General features: G+C 36.6%; 1 protein-coding gene across 1 annotated transcript in view; it reads left to right on the forward strand.

Annotated features, from left to right (window-relative positions):
* LOC140435700 (uncharacterized) overlaps window positions 1–21,383 on the forward strand; it is a 64,512-nt gene that overhangs the window by 13,070 nt on the left and 30,059 nt on the right. The window contains exons 2-3 of the mRNA XM_072524421.1: window positions 6,955–7,566; window positions 17,318–17,506. Coding sequence (XP_072380522.1) covers window positions 6,955–7,566; window positions 17,318–17,506 — 801 coding nt within the window. The remainder of the gene's footprint in view (window positions 1–6,954; window positions 7,567–17,317; window positions 17,507–21,383) is intronic.

Here is a 21,383-nt window from a genome sequence, read left to right on the forward strand (position 1 = left end):
TTTCTTGACGCTACTGGTATAAAGTGTTGTTCTCTATGGATCTTCAAATATCTTGAGCCAAACGCACAAATGAGCGGATCTTTTTTAGCCACGAGTGATACATTGTCTGCTCGCATTCGAGGAAAAACAGTTTCTTTTAAATAAGTGTCCCATTTAAGGTGCCTTAATAAGAAATTTTGTGCTTGTGATTGGGAACTTCTGGTTATTGAATCAGGATTACATATTTTTCTGTGGCGCCATAAGTTTTTTGCCGAATACATGCCGAAGCAGTGGTCACACGGTAGGTAGTTTGTATCTGCAGATCCTTTCCTAACTGGTTTTAAATTTGCAGAACCTAACAAATAGTTTCCCTTTTTTCTCAAAGCAAATAACAATTGCCTTCTCGTTTTACTTCTTGGAGGGTAAACCAAAATTTTTTGAACTTCTAATTCGCTTTGATGATTTCGTTGTATATGTCTAGGAAAATTTAATACAACTGATTCACAAAAGTAACAAAAAACAGATTTTTTTAAAGACTTCGTATTTATATTGCAAGTTTCTTCCACATGTTGATGGATATTTAGGCTGACAGAAGACGAAGGTGAATTAGATTGTTCCTAAAAAGTATGTGCTTTGAATTATATTGCTAAAATATTTGAAATAAACTTACCTCAATATTTAACTCATCTTTGTTAACTTGTTTTGGACAAAAGTGGGAAGAAACATTATTTATTTCTGGAGAACCTGAAGACTTTTCCTAAAAACCCAATTAAATAAATATTATATTTTTTCTGTTATCCATTTCAATATTACAGTGTACACAACACATTTTATTCTTTTAAAAGTTTTATTGCACTTACTGAAGAATCATCGAAGGGAACATAATTGGAATCTAACATTTCATCAGAAGCTGGTGATGGAGTTTCTAAGTCTGGAGAATCTGTGTTATCTTTATCACTTTCTTCAGGTGTGAAGATACTGTCAGGTGAACCATAAAATTGAGGGGAACTTAAGGATATTTCCTAAAATTATTTTTCATAGTAAAAAGTGACCGAAGTAGGGAAATACAGTAGGCGGTAAAATAAACAGTACTGAAATGAATATTGAAATGTATATGAATATCTATATATTTAGTATACATGATATAGCCTTACCAACATTATTCACGACGACGTTTCCGATAAAATAGATGTTAAAGATGCCCTCTGGCACTAAAAAAATCTAATTGGAGTTTGTTATTCCGGAATGTCAGACATTGTATCGGTCTGCCTCCTTCAGCATTCCCCATATGTACGTATCATGTGGTGTTAGTTAGGTTAGGCCTGATAATTGCGACGGGTATGGAAAATCACTGAACAGTATTCGAAGAGCACTGACCGTGTGACAGATTGCCCGTCCTGCTAAAACTATTGTCGATTTTAAGCTTTTTGGACCGATTTCGCGACCTTTTCCGTATGACCGAAAATAGTACTCCACGATAAAAAAATTTTCTGCAAAACTAAGAACCATCCTGAAGCACCTAAAATTATCATGACATTCACATAAGTTATAACGTCGTTCAGAAATCACTTAATACATTTCGGCGCATGACACATACAAATCTGAGGCATACGCATTTTAGTACTGTTTATTTTGCCGCATACCGTTCATATTTGAGAATAAAATGCTCTTAAATGTTAAACTTACGGAAGAAATGTCAGATGGATTAGAATTTTCAATCGGTAATATTTCATTAGCGGTTTTTTTACCAACTTTATACTGATCTTCATCTTTGTTATGTTGTTCTTGTAGTGTAAAATTACAAGGGAGTATATTTTCTTTAGATCCACTATAAAATCGAGAGCTTTTGATCTACAAAATATTTTTTTTATTTAAGTATAAGCAATGTTTTTTAAATATCTAACTGGAACTTACCGAAAGAATTTCAGTTGAATTTACTTTCTCGCTTACTGATTGGTTAATTTTTACGGGACTTAACGCTCTGTTACAAAAACGAATTGGTTTCATCCTAAAAATACACTGGTGATAAAATATCTAAGTATTGTTTAACTGAGTGAGCAAAAATTTGAACCCTACTTTTTTTTATACTCTTATACTTTTATACAAAATTTTTATGCTCGTATTGATGTTTTGGGGTCCCGGCCTGCTTGATCTGAAAATAATTTCAAGCACATGTTTACTTTTTAAAATTCAAGTTGTCCGTGACAATTGAGAAAAAAAAATTTCATTTCGGTCAATAATACGGCAAAATTATATTAATAAAAGTTTTTCAAAATATGAAATTATGTCAAAATACAAAATTTCACAAAAATCGGATCAATTTCACTAAATCAGATACACTTGGTATTATAAAAAAACTATCCAACGGATTTTTTGCCGTAATCTATGCAACATTTAAATAAACAAAAAAATGATATCGTTGACAGAATAGAAGGCATACAATTATCACCGATAAAATGAAACTTGCTAAGCAGGTAATTTTACGTGTAAATGAATCATTTTCTTGAATTTACGACTCTATTCTGACCTGAATCGAATTTTGTTATCTAAATTGGCATCTTAATATTATTTTTATCTTGAAAAAAAAAGTATATCTACCAAAATAAATAAATTATTTTCAAACTCTTTCAAACTAGTTTAACAAACAGTTTGAATTTTCAATGCCTTAACCATTGACCAGTTTGACTTGACTTGAATTATTTGCCAAAGTTTGACAGAGTACGCCATGATAAGCTAAGCGATATTCTTGAAAGAGAGGACATAGATAATAAAAATCTGCGAATAATTCTCAATATATATTGAAATCAGGAAAATATCATAAAAATAGAAAATAAGACATCACAGGCAATAGAAATACGTAGAGGAGTATGGCAGGGAGGCATCTTGTCACCGCTGCTATGTAATGTTTATAGTGAAAGCATCTGCCAGAAACCCCTTTTGCAAGCAAACGAATGAATCGTAATCAGTGGAGAGGTTGTAAATAATATTGAATACGCGGATGACACTGTATTAGTTGCAAGAACAGTAGAAGAATTACAACGATTACTTACAAACATAAATATTGCTTGCAACAATTATGGCATAAATATCAATATAAAAAAACAAGTATATGGTCTTCAGTGAAAACATGACACAACCAGCATATATTAGTATAAACAGCATTCAAATTGAAAAAGTATCAAGTTACAAATACTTGGGAACTTATTAAGAAGGAAAGGAAAAGACCCAGAAATTTTTACCAACGATAAAATGAAGAAAAGAATATTTGGGTCACCTAATGAAAGGACATAAATACGCATTACTTCAAAATATAATTCAAGGAAAAATAAAAGGAAAACGGAATCTGGACCGTAAAAGAATGGTTGCGGAATTTGAGAGAGTTTTTTGGCTGCACCACTAATGAACTCTTTAGGTCAGCTGTAAACAAGGTCAGGATAGCCTTGATGATTTCCAATCTCCGATAGGAGTGACACAGGAAGAAGAATTATTTGTCAGAAGGATTGACTTGAGTTTGACTGGAAATTAAGTCAAACTCAAGTCAATTTCAAACATTCAAGTCAAACTTGTGCAACTCTAACCAGCCGAGACGCCAAAATATTAAAACGAGATTCAAAAATGTTTGATCCATTACATGTATAGTTAAATCAATCCCTTGATACACTGTATAATATGTGTTTATAAATGTAGTTCAGATATATTTGTAAAGTGTACAAAAATATCTGATGTGTAATGTGGAGAAGACAGAAAATATATTATTTTGCATAATTATCTAGTAGTTTTGTTCAATCCAACTACCTATTAAATTGAAACAATATTAAATTGTATTTATTACCCGTTCTGTAACAAAATAAAAATTATATAAGTACATACCTAGAGTTTCCAGTGCACTACACGTGTAACATGAATAAAGAATATTTTATCTCTGCAAAACAAAACGTTAGAAATCGTTAGGCTTACAGATTTTTTCGCGCCAAATATACTCTAATATATTATTTGGTTTACGTATCCACCGTCGTTTAGTCTCTGATTTATATTTGGAGGAGTAAACCAATGTAACGTAGTTTTGACGTATATTTTGAATAGCAGATTTATTTTGTTAATTTAATATACATTGGAGGAGGTATGTATAGTAATTTTAGATGGAAGACCAATTGATTTTAATTTGGTAATTGTATAAAAAATTATAATGTTTTTATTTTCGATACATTATAAGAATTGTAAAAAAATTAATATACACGAATAATATTTTAAAGATATTCACTCCTTCTAGAAGACGACTTATAACCGCATTTTGAAAAGAGGAGCTATAGTCGGGTCGTGTAAATATATATATATATATATATATATATATATATATATATATATATATATATATATATATATATATATATATATATATATATATATGTTCGGATAAGTTTCCGCGGTCAGATAAATGAAAATTACTGAGTTCTCGGGAAGAACCGCGTTGAGAATTTAAAATGTTGTTCTACTAAATGATGTTCTGAAATTCTACTGTTGTTCACAATTTCTCAGATATTCACATATCCGATTCAGCTACCAAAGCTCTGTCAAAAGGCTTCAATTTCTCTGTCACTCCTCTTTCCATTCCAACTGAGAAAATTATTTGTCAAACTAAAGAAGCTATTTCCCATCTTCCTTCCGACCAAGCCGAAGTTGCCAGACAAGATGTCCCCCACCTTCAAATATCAGTCTTTCAGAAAGACGTGCCCTCAAAGAACTTTACAACAACCTTGACATCGTCATCCTTCCGGCCGATAAAGGTAATGCCACCGTCATTCTCAACTCTTCTAACTATTTCGACAAAATGTTCGAACTTCTAAATTCCACAGAATATAACCATGTCCCAAATGATCTAACCACATATCTAGAAAAAACGACCAAATCCATTATAAATAAGTCTACTCTATCTCCAGACCTCAAAAAATCTCTTATACCCAGAGAAAAATCATCCCGAATTCCAAAGATATACGGCCTTCCAAAAATCCATAAGCCCAATGTTCCCCTAAGACCCATCGTCAGTGCATACAACTGTCCCACTCAGAAATTGGCAAAACATCTCGCTTTATCCTTACAACCATTAGCCGAAAACGCCTCGTCCTTTGTCAAAAACTCTTTTCATTTTATTGATCTTCTGAAAAACTTTTCTATTTCACCCTCAGACATACTAGTCAGTTTTGACATTGTTTCTTTATTCACCAACATTCCCATCGATGAAACCATTTCCATCTTGGACTCTAAACATCAAATTCCCCAAGACACATTATCTCTTATAAAACACTGCATGTCTAATACATATTTCACGTTCCAAAATCATTTCTATCGTCAAATCAAAGGTGCCCCAATGGGATCGCCCCTCTCTCCCGTAATAGCAGATACATGCATGGAACATTTCGAAACAGTAGTCTTGTCCTCGTCAAATCTCAAACCCACCTGCTGGTTACGGTACGTTGATGACACGTTTGTCATTTGGCCCCATGGTAAAGACACATTAGATCTCTTCCTCTCCCACCTGAATGGAATACATCCCAGCATTCAATTCACGATGGAAGTTGAGTCTGAAGCGTCTTTGCCATTCCTTGATGTTCTTATTCAGAAAAATCCACCTCACAGTTTTTCCTATTCCGTGTACCGGAAACCCACTCATACAAACCGCTATCTCAATGCCCAGTCACATCATCACCCCGCCCAACTTAATTCAGTCATCAACACTCTTATTTCCCGTTCCATAAGACTTAGCGACAACAATCACAGGTCATCCGAAATCAATTCAATAAGACAAACACTCCTACAAAACGGCTACCACAAAACCCAAATCAATAGAAGCATTCAAAAACTTCTAAACCCCATTCCATCCAAAAAAGAAACCTTGCCGCCGGATCAACCCAAAATCTTTCTACCTTTCATTAAAGGTGTCACTGACAAGATCAGTAGAACTCTTAATATCAAAACCATCTTCACCACTCACTCCAAATTGTCCAATCTCGTCAGATCCGTAAAAGACCAAATCCCCAATGAAGACCATGGTGTCTACGAGATACCTTGTTCCAGTTGCCCACGTACATACGTAGGACAGACAAACCGACGAATCCATAACCGTATTTACGAACATTCTCTATCAGTCAAACATTCCGATACCACTTCAGCCCTAGCCCAACATAATATTCAGACAGGCCACAAAATAGATTTTGAAAAAGCAAAAACCATCGCTCCCATCCGCTCATTAAAAGCGAGAATCATTCGTGAAGCTATCGAAATCGAAAAACGGCCTAACAGCTTGAACACGCGCGATGACGCGAAACGATTGCCGGCAAATTGGCGACCCCTTCTTCAGCGACCTCCCGCCCACACCGCTCAGGCCACGTCAGTTCAGACCATGTCAGCGCATACCGTTCCCGCGCATACAGCGAGTATAAAAGCAGCCACGCAGGGTAAAACTGGTTGTCACTCGACACTGGGGAGTAGGCAGATTGAGACCTCAGTGCTGAGAGACAGTTCTTGCAATATAGAACACGATACTGGTACGTCTCGAGTGAGGGGAGTAGGCAGATTGAGACCCCGAACTCGAACCGAACCGTATCACTCTTGATAATGGCTCCAAAATGGGTGCCGAAACGTCGAGTTTTAAATTCTCAACGCAGTTCTTCCCGAGAACTCAGTAATTTTCATATATATATATATATATATATATATATATATATATATATATATATATATATATATATGTATATGTATATATATATGTATATGTATATGTATATGTATATATAAATATATATATATATATATATATGTATATATATATATATATATATATATATATGTATATATATATATATATATGTATATATAGAAGTACGATAATATTCTACTTCATGACATTTTGTTTTTTAAAATGTGTTTTATATTTATAATGCACAATAATATTAGTTACTAATTATACTTTACTTTTAGGTATAAACACAAATTTCCTAACGTGTTCGACTAATTCAACGATACAATTGCTTCTTGCCTTATATCCAGTCAGTATAAACTACGTAGAAATAACACTAGGACATCCCAAATTTCAGGAGTTGTTAAAATCAAATGAAAAGTTTGACATTGTTATTGTAGAGGAAATAATATATCCATCTCTTAAGGTCATAGCTTGGCATTTCAGTGCTCCGTTAGTAGTCTACAGTCCCTTTGCTCCCATGACAACTGTTCATTTGATGGCAGGAAATGCAGCTCCTCCATCCTATGTAATTAATACTTTCCAAGGAAAATCACGGTTTATGACCTTCTGGGAAAGATCATCCAATTTTTATATCTACATATTTGAAATGCTCTTCAATCATTTTATAATTTATCCAAATCATGAAACTCTTATGAAGAAATTTTTTCCTGGTTGTCCCGACCTTGCAACCCTCGACAAAAGTGTTGCTCTATATTTAAATAATGATCACGAGAGTATTACTGCACCTATACCTCATGTACCCAGTATGGTTAATATTTTAGGCTTTCACATCAAAGACAAAAATGAATTGCCTAAGGATCTACAAGAGAGCATGGATGCAGCCAACAATGGTAAGTATAAATAAATTATTAAATTTTTTTTTAATGAAATAACAGTTGATCATAGTGAAATAAGACCAGTCTTAAGCTTAAGAGTACGCAATTATTATTATGAATATGGCGACCATAAAATACGAATTCCCAATTATTTCATTCTTCACTGTGTCTATTTGTGATACCTACACTCTTAGACATTTAATTTCAGCCGCATTACTTTGTGCTTTTTGTACATTACAATATTACATTTATTAATATTGTTCTGAAGCTATTTTCTTGTGGCATTTTAAATTAATTACTATTTAACTGGGAATAAGCCACAATTAAAGGTTAAAATACGTTTATTGACGTTTCAATTTCCACTTCGGAAATCGTTCTCAAAATACAAACATTAGTAAATTAATTTACTAATGTTTGTATTTTGAGAACGATTTCCGAAGTGGAAATTGAAACGTCAATAAACGTATTTTAACCTTTAATTGTGGCTTATTCCCAGTTAAATAGTAATTAATTACTGTTACGAACATGCTTTTGACATGGCTCATATAACGGTTACAACTCTAACAAGGCCACAAGAACATTCGCGATCCTTCGAGTGAGAGACAGAACAACAGGTCACGTAGGCGAATTAGAGGTGGGACAACTCCTGAATGTTCTGGAACTTAATACTTTTGGTATATAAATGACGCGATGTTAGAAGTTAGTTTAGTTGATAAGAGAGTACCGAACTGTAAACTTATAAATAAATATATGTATATAAATTCGAACCGCTCGTTTTATTTAATCACGCTACAGTTGGTGTTACGGTGTGAGTAAAAAGAAATAAATTCAGCAGTGACTTTTGAAAAAGACTTTTGAACTTTTGAAAAGTATTGTTCGTCGGGAACATCCGCGTAGTTCGGTAGTGTCCTTTGTACGAAAGAACATTTAAAAAAAGTACGTGTGTGCCTGACCAAAGATGTTGCTAGTACAACTTTCAGTAAAACAGTTGCGTGAGCAACTGGAAGAACGCGATGAAGACTGCAGCGTAAATTAATTTACTAATGTTTGTATTTTGAGAACGATTTCCGAAGTGGAAATTGAAACGTCAATAAACGTATTTTAACCTTTAATTGTGGCTTATTCCCAGTTAAATAGTAATTAATTACTGTTACGAACATGCTTTTGACATGGCTCATATAACGGTTACAACTCTAACAAGGCCACAAGAACATTCGCGATCCTTCGAGTGAGAGACAGAACAACAGGTCACGTAGGCGAATTAGAGGTGGGACAACTCCTGAATGTTCTGGAACTTAATACTTTTGGTATATAAATGACGCGATGTTAGAAGTTAGTTTAGTTGATAAGAGAGTACCGAACTGTAAACTTATAAATAAATATATGTATATAAATTCGAACCGCTCGTTTTATTTAATCACGCTACAGTTGGTGTTACGGTGTGAGTAAAAAGAAATAAATTCAGCAGTGACTTTTGAAAAAGACTTTTGAACTTTTGAAAAGTATTGTTCGTCGGGAACATCCGCGTAGTTCGGTAGTGTCCTTTGTACGAAAGAACATTTAAAAAAAGTACGTGTGTGCCTGACCAAAGATGTTGCTAGTACAACTTTCAGTAAAACAGTTGCGTGAGCAACTGGAAGAACGCGATGAAGACTGCAGCGGGTCCAAGAAGATACTTCAAGAACGACTAAAGAATGTTCTTAACAAGAATGGAGATGACCCAGAGACATTCCAGTTTCAGTCAGCGGAAGAAGCAGTTTTAATGAAGATAGAAGAAACTTCTAAAAAAATTGAAGAAACTTCTAAAAAAACTGATGATAAATTCGAGACTGTTTCCAAAAGATTCGATGAAACGTCTCAAATGATTGAAGAAACTTCTAAAAAAATTGAAGAATCTTCTAAAAAAAATGATGATAAATTCGAGACTGTTTCCAAAAGATTCGATGAAACGTCTCAAATGATTGAAGAATCTTCTCGAAAGAATGATGAAAGATTCAATGAAACGTCTCAAACTATTAAAGAAATAGCTAGACAAAACGACGAGAAATTCGAAAATATGTCTAGAAGATTCGACGAAGTATGTAATCAAAACAATGACAAATTTGAAGAAGTCACAAGAACATTCGATAAAGTAGAAGAGAAGATCAAACAGTTAGAGAGCATGATAACTAATACAAAAGTGCTACCACCAGTTAACACAATAGCCTTAGATCCGGTAGTGAAAGAAGAATCACCTAGAGACGAAACGACACATAATATGAGATTCAAATTGCCACCATTTGATGGAAAGTCTTCTTGGTCCATATACCTTAGACAATTTGAAGCTATTGCGACAGCCCATCATTGGACAGAACAAGAAAAAGCTGTTTCCTTGACTGCTGCTTTACGAGGTGATGCTGCGGATATCCTAAGATCAATTCCTAAGGGTCAAGAAAAATGTTACCAGACCTTGTTCACCCGACTAGACAAACGTTACGGAGATGCCCATCTACAACAAGTCTACAAGGCGCAACTAAGAAGTAGAATTCAACGAGCAAGTGAAAATTTGCAAGAGTTTGAAGCAGATGTTGCTCGTATAGTGCGGTTGGCTTATCCGGAGGTACCAGACAACATTTTAGAAGAAATTGCTGTAGATACCTTCGTCAATGGGTTAAAAGAAAGTGAATTACAGAAAGCTTTACGACTAGCAAGACCGAAAGTTCTAGATGAAGCGCTTGCTATTGCCTTGGAACATGAAACAGCCAGTCAAACTTCACGGAGTCATCGAGTAAGAACCATTGAAGAAGGCGACGAACCAAACGATGAACGTCTGGAAGAAATGGTACGAAAAGTAGTTCGTAACACGATGCCGAAGAGACGCGAGCCAGATGTTGGAATTGCGGTGACGTAGGTCATATTCGCCGTAATTGCAAGAAAATGATACATGCAACAGTCGGAAAACTAGAACGGGTCGACAACAAGGGGCAACTGCCGACCTCGAGAAACACAGCCCCCATAGTAACTGTGAACATTACGTCCTCAGGTGGAATTCATAGCTTGTACATAGAGGGTCGTATCAATAATAAATGTAGATCGTTTTTGGTAGATACATGTGCAACGAGAACTATTGCACGGCCAGAAGTAGTACGAGGCCATCTTAAATTATTGCCCGCAACAGTAAAGCTTAGAACAGCAACTGGTGAGATAATTAATACATATGGCGAGGCTAATATGTCAGTATTCATTGGCCAGACCACAGTGAAACATACAGTATTAATTGCAGAGATCTCCGATGAGTTCATATTGGGGATGGATTTACTAAGGAAAGTTGGGGCTGTATTGAATGTCAAAGATGGAGTTCTCGAGATCAGTGGAGAAGAGTTGCCGTTTCATGAAGACAAAGAAGATGTTATCAGCTTAATAACGACTCGTGACGTAACTATACCCGGTAATAGTGAGAAAATTTTGATGACCAGACCTGATGGTTACTGCCGAGAGGGAAGTTTGAGGATGGTCGAAGATGTGAATAATGCCGAGTTCCTAACGGCCAAAGCTTTGGTGAGAATTCGAGATGTCGTTCCTGTAAGAGTTATGAATTTAAAGGGAACTGCTATTAAGTTAAGTAAAAGAACTTTGATCGGACAGTGTGTTCCCGTGGCTTCGATTTGTTCCATGAATACTAATGAGAAACCGTCGAAATCTAAGTATCCAAAGGAGCTTGTTGAGACGATGATTAAAACGTGCCAAGATCTTGATGATGAACGAACTAAAAAAGTGAAGTCTATGCTGATAGAATTTCAAGATGTTTTTGCCATGGATAAGAAGGATAATGGCAAAACAAGCATAGTAAAGCATAAAATTAATACCGGAGACGCTCAGCCAATCAGACAACAACCTAGACGACTTCCATTTGCAAAAAGAGATGAAGCCGAAGACATCATCAAAGATATGAACAAAAAAGGGGTAATTGAACCATCAAATAGTCCATGGACATCACCAGTAGTGCTAGTAAAGAAGAAAGATGGTTCAACACGTTTTTGTATTGACTACCGACAGCTCAATGCAGTAACTAAAAAAGATAGTTATCCTTTGCCCAGAATAGACGATACTTTGGATACACTTTCTGGTTCTCGTTGGTTCTCCACACTCGATCTGAAAAGTGGATATTGGCAAGTAGACATGGAGCCAGCTGATCGTGAAAAAACCGCATTCTCGATAGGATCAGGGCTTTGGCAGTTCACAGTTATGCCCTTTGGTTTATGTAATGCCCCGGCCACATTTGAAAGATTAATGGAGGCAGTTTTAAGAGGTCTAACATGGAAAACATGCCTGGTTTATTTGGATGATGTAATTGTAGTTGAAAGATCCTTCGATGAACATGCCAATAACCTAACAGACGTCTTTCAATGATTGCGGGCAGCGAATCTGAAGTTGAGTCCGAAGAAATGTCACTTGTTTCGACGAGAAGTGAAGTACTTGGGACATATTGTAGCAAGTAATGGTGTAACAGCTGATCCTGAAAAACTTGCAGCAATTAAGGATTGGCCAGTACCAAGAGATAAACACGAAATTAGGAGTTTTCTTTGCCTATGTACATATTACCGACGTTTTGTCAAAGGATTTGCCAACATCTCCAAGCCATTAACAAAGTTGACAGAAGAAGGCAAAGAATATACATGGAGCGAAGAGTGTCAAAGAGCTTTCGAACACTTACAAATGGCTCTGATCAGCGCACCGATTTTAAGCTACCCTAGACAGGCAGGAAAATTTGTGTTGGACACAGATGCAAGCAACAGTGCAATAGGAGCTGTTCTTTCCCAAATCCAAGATGGGCAGGAGAAAGTCATCGCTTACTTTAGCAAAGTCTTGTCAAAACCAGAAAGAAACTATTGCGTTACCAGGAGAGAATTGCTAGGCGTAGTGAAGGCTTGTGAGCATTTCCATAAATACTTGTATGGCAGAAAGTTTCTTCTTCGCACGGATCACGCTGCTCTAAAATGGCTCCTACAATTTCGTAATCCAGAGGGCCAGATGGCAAGATGGTTAGAACGATTACAAGAATATGATTACGAGATCGAACACAGGGCTGGCAGAGTTCATTCAAATGCTGATGCCCTTTCGAGACGGCCGTGCAGTGCAAATTGTAATCACTGTCTTAAATTGGAAGAACGACTTTGCCCCGTGAGACGAACCACCGTCATTAATGAGCAATGGCAGCCTCAACAGCTACAAGACGCTCAAGCAGATGATCCATGTATAAAAAGAGTATTGGATTGGATGCGTCGAAGTGAAAGACCTTCTTGGCATGACATTAGTGCATGTAGTCCAGAAGTCAAGTGTTACTGGAGCCAATGGAATTGCCTAGTGCTGAAAGATGATCTTCTGTATAGAACCTTTGAGAACGATGATGGTACAGAAACTAAGCTTCAGTTGATTGTACCTAAAAGTAAAGTGTCAGAAGTATTGCGTCAGTTACATGACGGTGCATCAGGTGGACACTTTGGTATCACGAAGACTCTGCAAAAGGTTCGAGAACGGTTCTATTGGGTGAACTGTAAAGATGATGTAAGAAGGTGGTGCCGGAAATGTGAACTGTGTGCAACCAGTAATGGTCCAGTTGGTAAAAAGAGGGCACCCATGAGACAGTACAGTGTTGGTAGTCCTATGGAAAGAGTAGCAATCGACATTGCAGGTCCACTTCCAGAGACAAATGATGGAAATAAATATATCCTGGTAGCCATGGATTATTTTACGAAATGGACTGAGGCCTATGCGATACCAAATCAAGAAGCTGCTACCGTTGCAGAGGTACTTGTTAAAGAATTCTTTAGCCGATTTGGTGTTCCCTTGGAGATCCACTCCGACCAAGGGCGAAACTTCGAGTCAACTCTTTTCCAAAACGTTTGTAAATTGATTGGTGTCAATAAGACCAGAACGACACCCTTGCATCCTCAATCAGATGGAATGGTCGAGAGAATGAACCGAACAATGGGTAAACACCTATCCAAGGTTGTATCAGAACACCAAAGAGATTGGGACCAGCACATTCATTTATTCCTAATGGCCTACCGCTCGGCCGTGAATGAAACTACAGGCCAGACTCCAACCTGCCTGATGTTAGGTCGTGAAGTTCGTTTACCCTGCGACCTAGAGTTTGGCTGCAGACCTTCCGAAGAACATGTTGCAAGCGAAGATTATGTCGACCGCTTGAAGTTAAGAATGAACAACATTCATGAACTTGTCCGACAACACATCCAGATAGCCAGTGACAGAATGAAAGATCAATATGATTCTCGATGCAAGAGTGAAAGCTATGAAGTAGGTGATTTTGTTTGGCTTTATAATCCACAACGTCGTCAAGGCTTGTCTCCCAAACTGCAAAGACAATGGGAAGGTGCGTATGAAATTAAAAAGAAAATAAATGACGTAATATACCGAATTAAGAAGTTGCCGAAAGGTAAACCAAAAGTAGTTCACATAAATCGTCTTGCACCATATGCTGGCTCAAATGAAACAGAAGAAGCACGAACCCTTCAACATGAGATCAAAGATGACCGGCGACCAAGCTTTAATGAATTTATGTCAAATTACGCAGAGAGAAAGAGTGCTAGATTCGGCGTGACCACAGAAGTTCAGCAGGATCTTTTTAGTGTTCCGCATAACGTCTCTCTAGCCCACTGTGTTGCCCAAGATCTTGAGATGACTAAAGGAATCTCATCTGTATTTTATAAGAAATTCGGTCGTTTGGACGAGTTAAAAAACCAGCAACCTAAAGTTGGAAGAGTACTGAGATTAGAAGATGGTTCTCGATCTTTGCTATATATGGTGACCAGGAAGTCGTATACAGACAGGGCAAGCTACGAGGATATATGGCGTGCTCTAACTAATTTGAAGAAAATCGTGTGCAATTATGACATCAAGAATTTGGCCTTACCCAAGATAGGCCATGCACTAGAAAATCTGGATTGGAAGATTGTCAGAAGCATGCTTGAAGTAATCTTCCGAGAAACCGGCGTACGAATTACTGTGTGTTGTATTAATCCGAAGAGATCATGTCTTTCAAAGTCTGTAGACTGTTATTTCTTCTTGAGGGGTTCATGCAGAGCTGGAGAGTCCTGTAGATTCCGCCATCCTGGGCCTACATATAGAGTTACTGATCGGGACGCTCAGATTTAAGAGGGGAGCAGTGTTACGAACATGCTTTTGACATGGCTCATATAACGGTTACAACTCTAACAAGGCCACAAGAACATTCGCGATCCTTCGAGTGAGAGACAGAACAACAGGTCACGTAGGCGAATTAGAGGTGGGACAACTCCTGAATGTTCTGGAACTTAATACTTTTGGTATATAAATGACGCGATGTTAGAAGTTAGTTTAGTTGATAAGAGAGTACCGAACTGTAAACTTATAAATAAATATATGTATATAAATTCGAACCGCTCGTTTTATTTAATCACGCTACATTACATTTATTTTTAAAACCATGGGTTCAAAGAAGAAGATGATGTCTATTGAACTAAAACGTGAAATCATTGAAAAACATGAGCAAGGTGTACTAGTAACTGACTTGGCGAGGATGTACGGGCGTACCACATCAATGATAATATGTACTGTACTTGTACGAAAGGAGGTGATAAGTGGTATAATGCCAGCTAAGGGCGTTACAATAATTTCTAAGCTCCGGACTTCTCTCCATAAAAAGATGGAGAAACTCCTAATGGTGCGGGTGACAGAGAAGCAGCTTCAAGGAGGAACCTTAACACAAAGCATGAAGGTACGAGCGATTTACGAAGATTTGTTGAAGCAGATCCCACACACTTCGAGAAATGATCGGAATCGGAAGACTCGTTTAAAGCCAGTCAGGGCTGGTTTGACAACTTTAGGAAAAGGACCGGCATTCACTCCGTCGTCAGGCATGGTGAGGTAGCAAGTTCGGATGTGAAAGCAGCTGAGGTTTACATCAAAACGTTTTCCGAACTGATAGAAGCCAAAAGATACATCCCCAGCAAGTCTTCAACTGTGATGAGACAAGGCTTTTCTGGAAAAATATGCCGAATAGAACGGCAGAGGAGAAGACGATGCCAGGTCACAAACCTATGAAAGATAGATAAACTCTACTACTTTGCGCCAATGCGAGTGGCGACTGTAAAATCAAACCTGTTTTAGTGTAAAATTCAGAAAATCTCAAGAGCCTTTAAGCCACATAAGATTTTAAGAGAAAAACTGCCAGTTACGTGGAGAGCAAATCCAAAGGCGTGGGTTACCAGGAAATTCTTTGTGGAGTGGATAAACCTTGTGTTTGTCCCTTCTGTTAAAAAATATCTACAGCAAGACAATGTACCCATGCAAATCCTTCTTGTCCTCGATAATGCCCCTTCTCACCCACCAAATCTCGAAGATGATTTACTCTAAAAGCTCAGGTTTATAAAGATTCTCTATCTATCAGCCAATACCACTCCTATATTGCAGCCCATGGATCAGCAAGTGATTTCCAATTTTAAAAAGTTGTACACCAAGCACATTTTTCGGCGCTGCTTTGACGTGACGCAGAACACAAACCTTACCCTTCGAGAGTTCTGGAAGGACCACTTTAACATAGTAATATGCCTAAGAATTATTGAGCAGGCTTGGCTAGGTGTTACAACAAGGACCTTAACCTCTGCATGGAAGAAACTGTGGCCTCAGGGTGTAGATGAAAGGGCCTGCGAAGGACTGGAACCCGAAGTATCAGTGGTAGATGAGATTGTTTCTCTTGGAAAATCCATGGATCTGGAGGTGGATGAAAGAAATGGGAACGAACTTGTCGAGGAACAGTCTCAGGAGCTGTCAACCGAGGAGTTAGACGAACTACATTCGTTTCGTTTTGAAGAGGAGCCAGAATTGGAAGAAATTGTCTCTATAAGAGATATAAAGGAGATTATGGGAATATGAAAGAAAGTTGCAGAGTTGGTGGATAAAAATCACCCCGAAAAAGTTACAACTGGTCGTGCATCGTTGTTGTTCAACGAAACTTGTTTAACACATTTCCGTAATATTCTGAAAGGGAGGAAGAAACGAACCTCCTTGGATAGTTTTTTAAACGATCTGCAGATGAAAATGAGCAAAGTGTGACGAAAAAAGCGAAGACCACTGACGAAAATTAAGCGCTTCCTTAAGCACTTCACTTTTTCGTATGTTTTTACAGAATATTCTTTTAAATACATTTTTCTTATTTAAAAACACTTAACAAAAACAACTAACGTGTTTTTTTGGGGACTGGAACGGATTAATGATATTTCAGAATTTCAATGGGGAAAATTGCTTTGACATACGAACAATTTGACATAAGAGCAAGATTACGGAACTCATATGTCGAGGTACTACTGTATATAATACCCAAAATTTTATGGGTTTAGTATACACTTCCACTGTTTATAATAATTCTTCTTTTTTCAATGAAAGATGTCTATAATAAAAGTTTATTTAAGCTGTTAATACTGTGAGATAGGAACTTTTGTGCTGTAGGTTTCCAGCTATGAATCTGTCGAAATATGCCCCAGTAAGCGAATAGACCTTATATTACCTATATGTTTTCTTTTTACATGCGCCGTGAACTTCGAAGATTTCTAAAGGTTTATGTTACACTTAGTACAACGATTCATTTTCTATTTACACCAAAAAAAAAACAATAAGAGTTTAAAATTATAAATACAAAACTAAATAAATAATTTCCTACACCGTGTTTTCGCTCTTAAACTCCATGCTATAATATTAAATAACACAATATTTCTTTAATGTTTTTTAGGTGTAATATTATTTAGCTTCGGTTCATTCGTGAAGCCAGAAGAAATGGATCCACAAATTAAACGGGCTATCCTGAATTCGTTGGGAAAACTAAATCAAACAGTTTTGTGGAAAACCAATGAGATCAATATTCCCGGTAAACCGGATAATGTAAAATTGCATAAATGGCTTCCACAAACAGATATTTTGGGTAAGAATTAAAAATAAAAATAATATATATGTTACGGTAAATGTAATGAATTAGTGATTATGCATAATTACCGATTGTTATATATATAATCATCAATAAACTTGGTAAATGGTAAATATGATAATTTCATTCTTCAATATTTCAATGCAGGGCTTCTGCCATTGGCTTGTACGTATTTTGACCTTGTTAGGTCTCCTCAGAGCGACAAGCTGAAGCTCTTATTGAATTGAATTGAAAATAAATCTCTCCAGTCATAAAAGAATTATTAAATATAGACTTTACAACGCCATCTAATAACAATCATAGTAGAAAACCGAAGATTTTTTATTTGGCGAAACTGAAATTCAGATATTTGCCTACTGTGCTTTATACAATACAAAAAGCAGATTCATGAATTAGCCGACAAGGGGAATCTATAATTTGCATTCCACGACCTGTCGATCCACCACGGCAAAAATCCTTCGCGAATTAATTTTTAGTACTCACGAACATGAGTAAATACAGAAAGAGTTTGAGATTTAATTTCAATGCAAGGCTCCTGCCATCCGCTTATATGTATTTCGACCTTATTAGATCTTCTCTCGACTTGGCTCTCGATTGAAAATAAATCTCAAACGTCTTTTTGTTTTATTTATTTACTCATGTTCGTGAGTACTAGAAACTAATCCGCGAACGATTTTTGCCGTGGTTGATCGTCAGGTCGTGGAATGCAAATTGTGGATTCCCCTTGGCTAACTCATCAATATGTCTGCTTTGTATATTGTAAAAAGCACAGTAGGCAAATATCTAAATTTTAGTTTAGTCAATTAAGAAATCTTTAGATTTCTACTATGATTCGTCAATATTTATCAAATTCACTGACAAGTTTCCTCCTTCCTATGGGGCTCCATTCGGTTATTCTCTTTATCCATCTGCTGTCGCTAGTTCTTCTTACATGTCCATACCACTTTAGTCTTTTTTGTTCTATATATGTTATTATGTTTGTTTCTATTGATGTTCTTTGCTTTATTTCGTCATTACTTATCCTATCCATTCTTGTTACTCTGCAGTATCTTCGCAAGCATTCCATCTCTGTTGCTACTATCTTACTGCTGTTTTTCTTGTATATGATCCAATTTTCAGCCCCATTTGTCATAATACTTCGCACTAATGTTTTATAAATCTGCGTTTTTGTCTTCATATTTAGGTGTCTATCCCACCATACTGAGTTAAGTTGTCGGATTGCTGTTCTTGTTTGTCCTAATCTTTGTGTAATTTCTTCCTCTGTTGTTGCCTTTTTCGTGATTATAAACCCCAGGTATTTGAATTTATCCTTTCTTTTGATTGTTACGTTGTCATCAATCTGTAGATCTTCTATGTCTTCTTCACTTGTAGATAGGTACCCTGTTTTCGCGAGGTTAATATCTAGGCCAGCCTTGGTATATTCTTCTTGTAGTTTCTTCATCATGTAGCTGAGGTCGTCTTGGTCTTGTGCAATCACTACTTGATCGTCTGTAAAGCTTAACGTATATAGGTATTCGTTCCGTACCGGTACTCCCATGCCTTCGCATTTTCTTTTCCATATAGTCAAGGCTTTCTCTAAGTATATTTTGAATAGGGTTGGAGATGTGGAACAACCCTACAGGAGCCCTTTTGTTGTGGTGAAGTCTCCTATGATACTTGTTCCCATTTTAATGGACACTTTATTTTCTTTATACAGAGCTTTTGTAGCTTCTATGAGTTCCGTCTGTATTTCTAATTTGTACATTGTCTCCCATAGTTCTGATCTTGGTACAGAGTCATACGCCTTTCTCAGGTCCACAAATGCTAAGTGTATATCTCTATTTTTTGCTTTTTTCTTTTCCAGCAGTGTTCCAGTGTGTATATGTGGTCTATGCATAATCTTCCTGCCGTGAAGCCTGCCTGATCCTCACCGATTTTGCTTTTTATCGCATGTTCTATCTTTTCTCGCAGTATCTTCCCATATAATCTTTCTATTGATGATATTACGCTTATTCCTCTGTAGTTTTCGCATCGTTTTCTATCTCCTTTCTTAAATATAGATGTCATATAAGCCCCTGTCCATTCCTTTGGGAGCTGTTCTCCATTTATGGCTTTCTGAAATATCCATTGTATCATCCGGTGTAATTTTTTTGATCCGTATTTTATAAGCTCAGGTGAGTTTATAATTCCCAATTCGCTATGGCGAATGTGATTAAAGTATGTTACTGATCGTTATTGGCGGTCTCTGTTAATGTCGCATGCACTCTCTCGTTTCTTATGTGGTCCGTTTGGCTAGCCTCAAACGCGCAGGTATAGCGATCGTTTTAGCATTTTATTCACGTGTCCACTCGACTAGTGCCGACTCCTACCCTTCTATTTTATAAAATATTGAATGATGGCTGGTATGCTTGAGCGTTTTAACTCAAAGTTAGTTAATATTATGAAAAATATGAAAGCAAACAGTGGTTTTCTGATAAAAAAACATCATGTTGTTAAAAAAAGGGACCACTGAACATACGACTACTTGACGAAGTTCGTACAGTTACGTGCCTAAATACGTATTGGTATTTTTACTATATTTGTAGCTCAAGCATACTTCAAAATGACAATAGCCGTGAGTTCAATAACCAAATCATAGAAGAAGCTTAGCCAATGTGGCCGGATAGGAAAATCGTGCGCGGAAAACCTAGGCACAGCCTGTCTCAAGGTTCGATCGAGTGTGCAAACCAGGATATAGAAAATATGTAAGTCAGAATAAGTTCTTTGTTGGAAAGCAATCAACTTAGTAAATGTTCCAAAGGGTGACACTTTGTGCAACTTATAAAATATAGACCATTTCGTGAAGGGATCAAGTATACTTCTTATGAAGCAATGCCTGGGATACCCAAAAGTAGGCTTTAAGAAATTATCTGTACCAGAGGTCTGGTACGTTTAGCTATCTAAAAGGATGAAATAGAGGAATAGATATATATTTCAAGATAATTTGGACTTTGGACTAAATGGGCAAAATGAAGAAATAACAACAAATAGCCATAACCTTAGCTGCTATCAATCAAAACAATCACAAACTGTTTAAGACTATATACGCTGTGCAATAGGATTAGAAGTTTTTGTTGTAATGTATTTTACTAGGACTATAGTCCAACAATATACTGATGAGTGTGACTCATTTTCAAAAACGAAATAGCAGACTAAAGAAACAAACAATTGATATTAATGGTGGGTACACATATGCGAGCCGAACTGTTTGCGAACTGCTCGTGAGCTGTTCGCGAAGAGTTCGTCGAAAATATGTTTATGTTCAGGCTATCCAATACCCTAACTATCTAATAACAAACCAAGAATTAATTTACTTCGTTATACTAAACATTTCGGTATTTTGTTTACATTATCTGTTATTAATTTCTCTCGCTACTTAGATAAGCCGCGCTCGTTCAGCAATTTTGTTTAACAGAATGATATCATCGCACACTTGGCAGAAACATTTTATAGACACAATTTATAGTTCTGCGAACATTCTTTGTGTTCGTCCCAAAAACCGACATGCTGTGGTTCCTGACGAGCAACGAATGAACAGCTCGCAAGTGGTTCGTCCCGTCGTACAAATTAACGAATATAGCGTTCACAAACGGTTCGCGAACAGTTCTGCTCGCATATGTGTACCCGCCTTTAGATATTAAATCTTGAAATATTAATTTAATTTATATTCTGTCATTATTGAATGTTAAGTTAAAGGAAAAGTTCATTGGAAGTTCTCCTTACATGAATAATTAAAATAAATGGGCTTAAATAAAAATATATAGATTTCCTTAACGTTGTAGGATACATATTTTATGCAAAATTGTTAAGGATAACCGTAATTTTAAATTATTAAAGTAGTTTTAATCGAAAAGTA

This window comes from Diabrotica undecimpunctata, chromosome 3, assembly GCF_040954645.1.
Source record: "Diabrotica undecimpunctata isolate CICGRU chromosome 3, icDiaUnde3, whole genome shotgun sequence".
NCBI classification, from domain to species: Eukaryota; Metazoa; Arthropoda; class Insecta; order Coleoptera; family Chrysomelidae; genus Diabrotica; species Diabrotica undecimpunctata.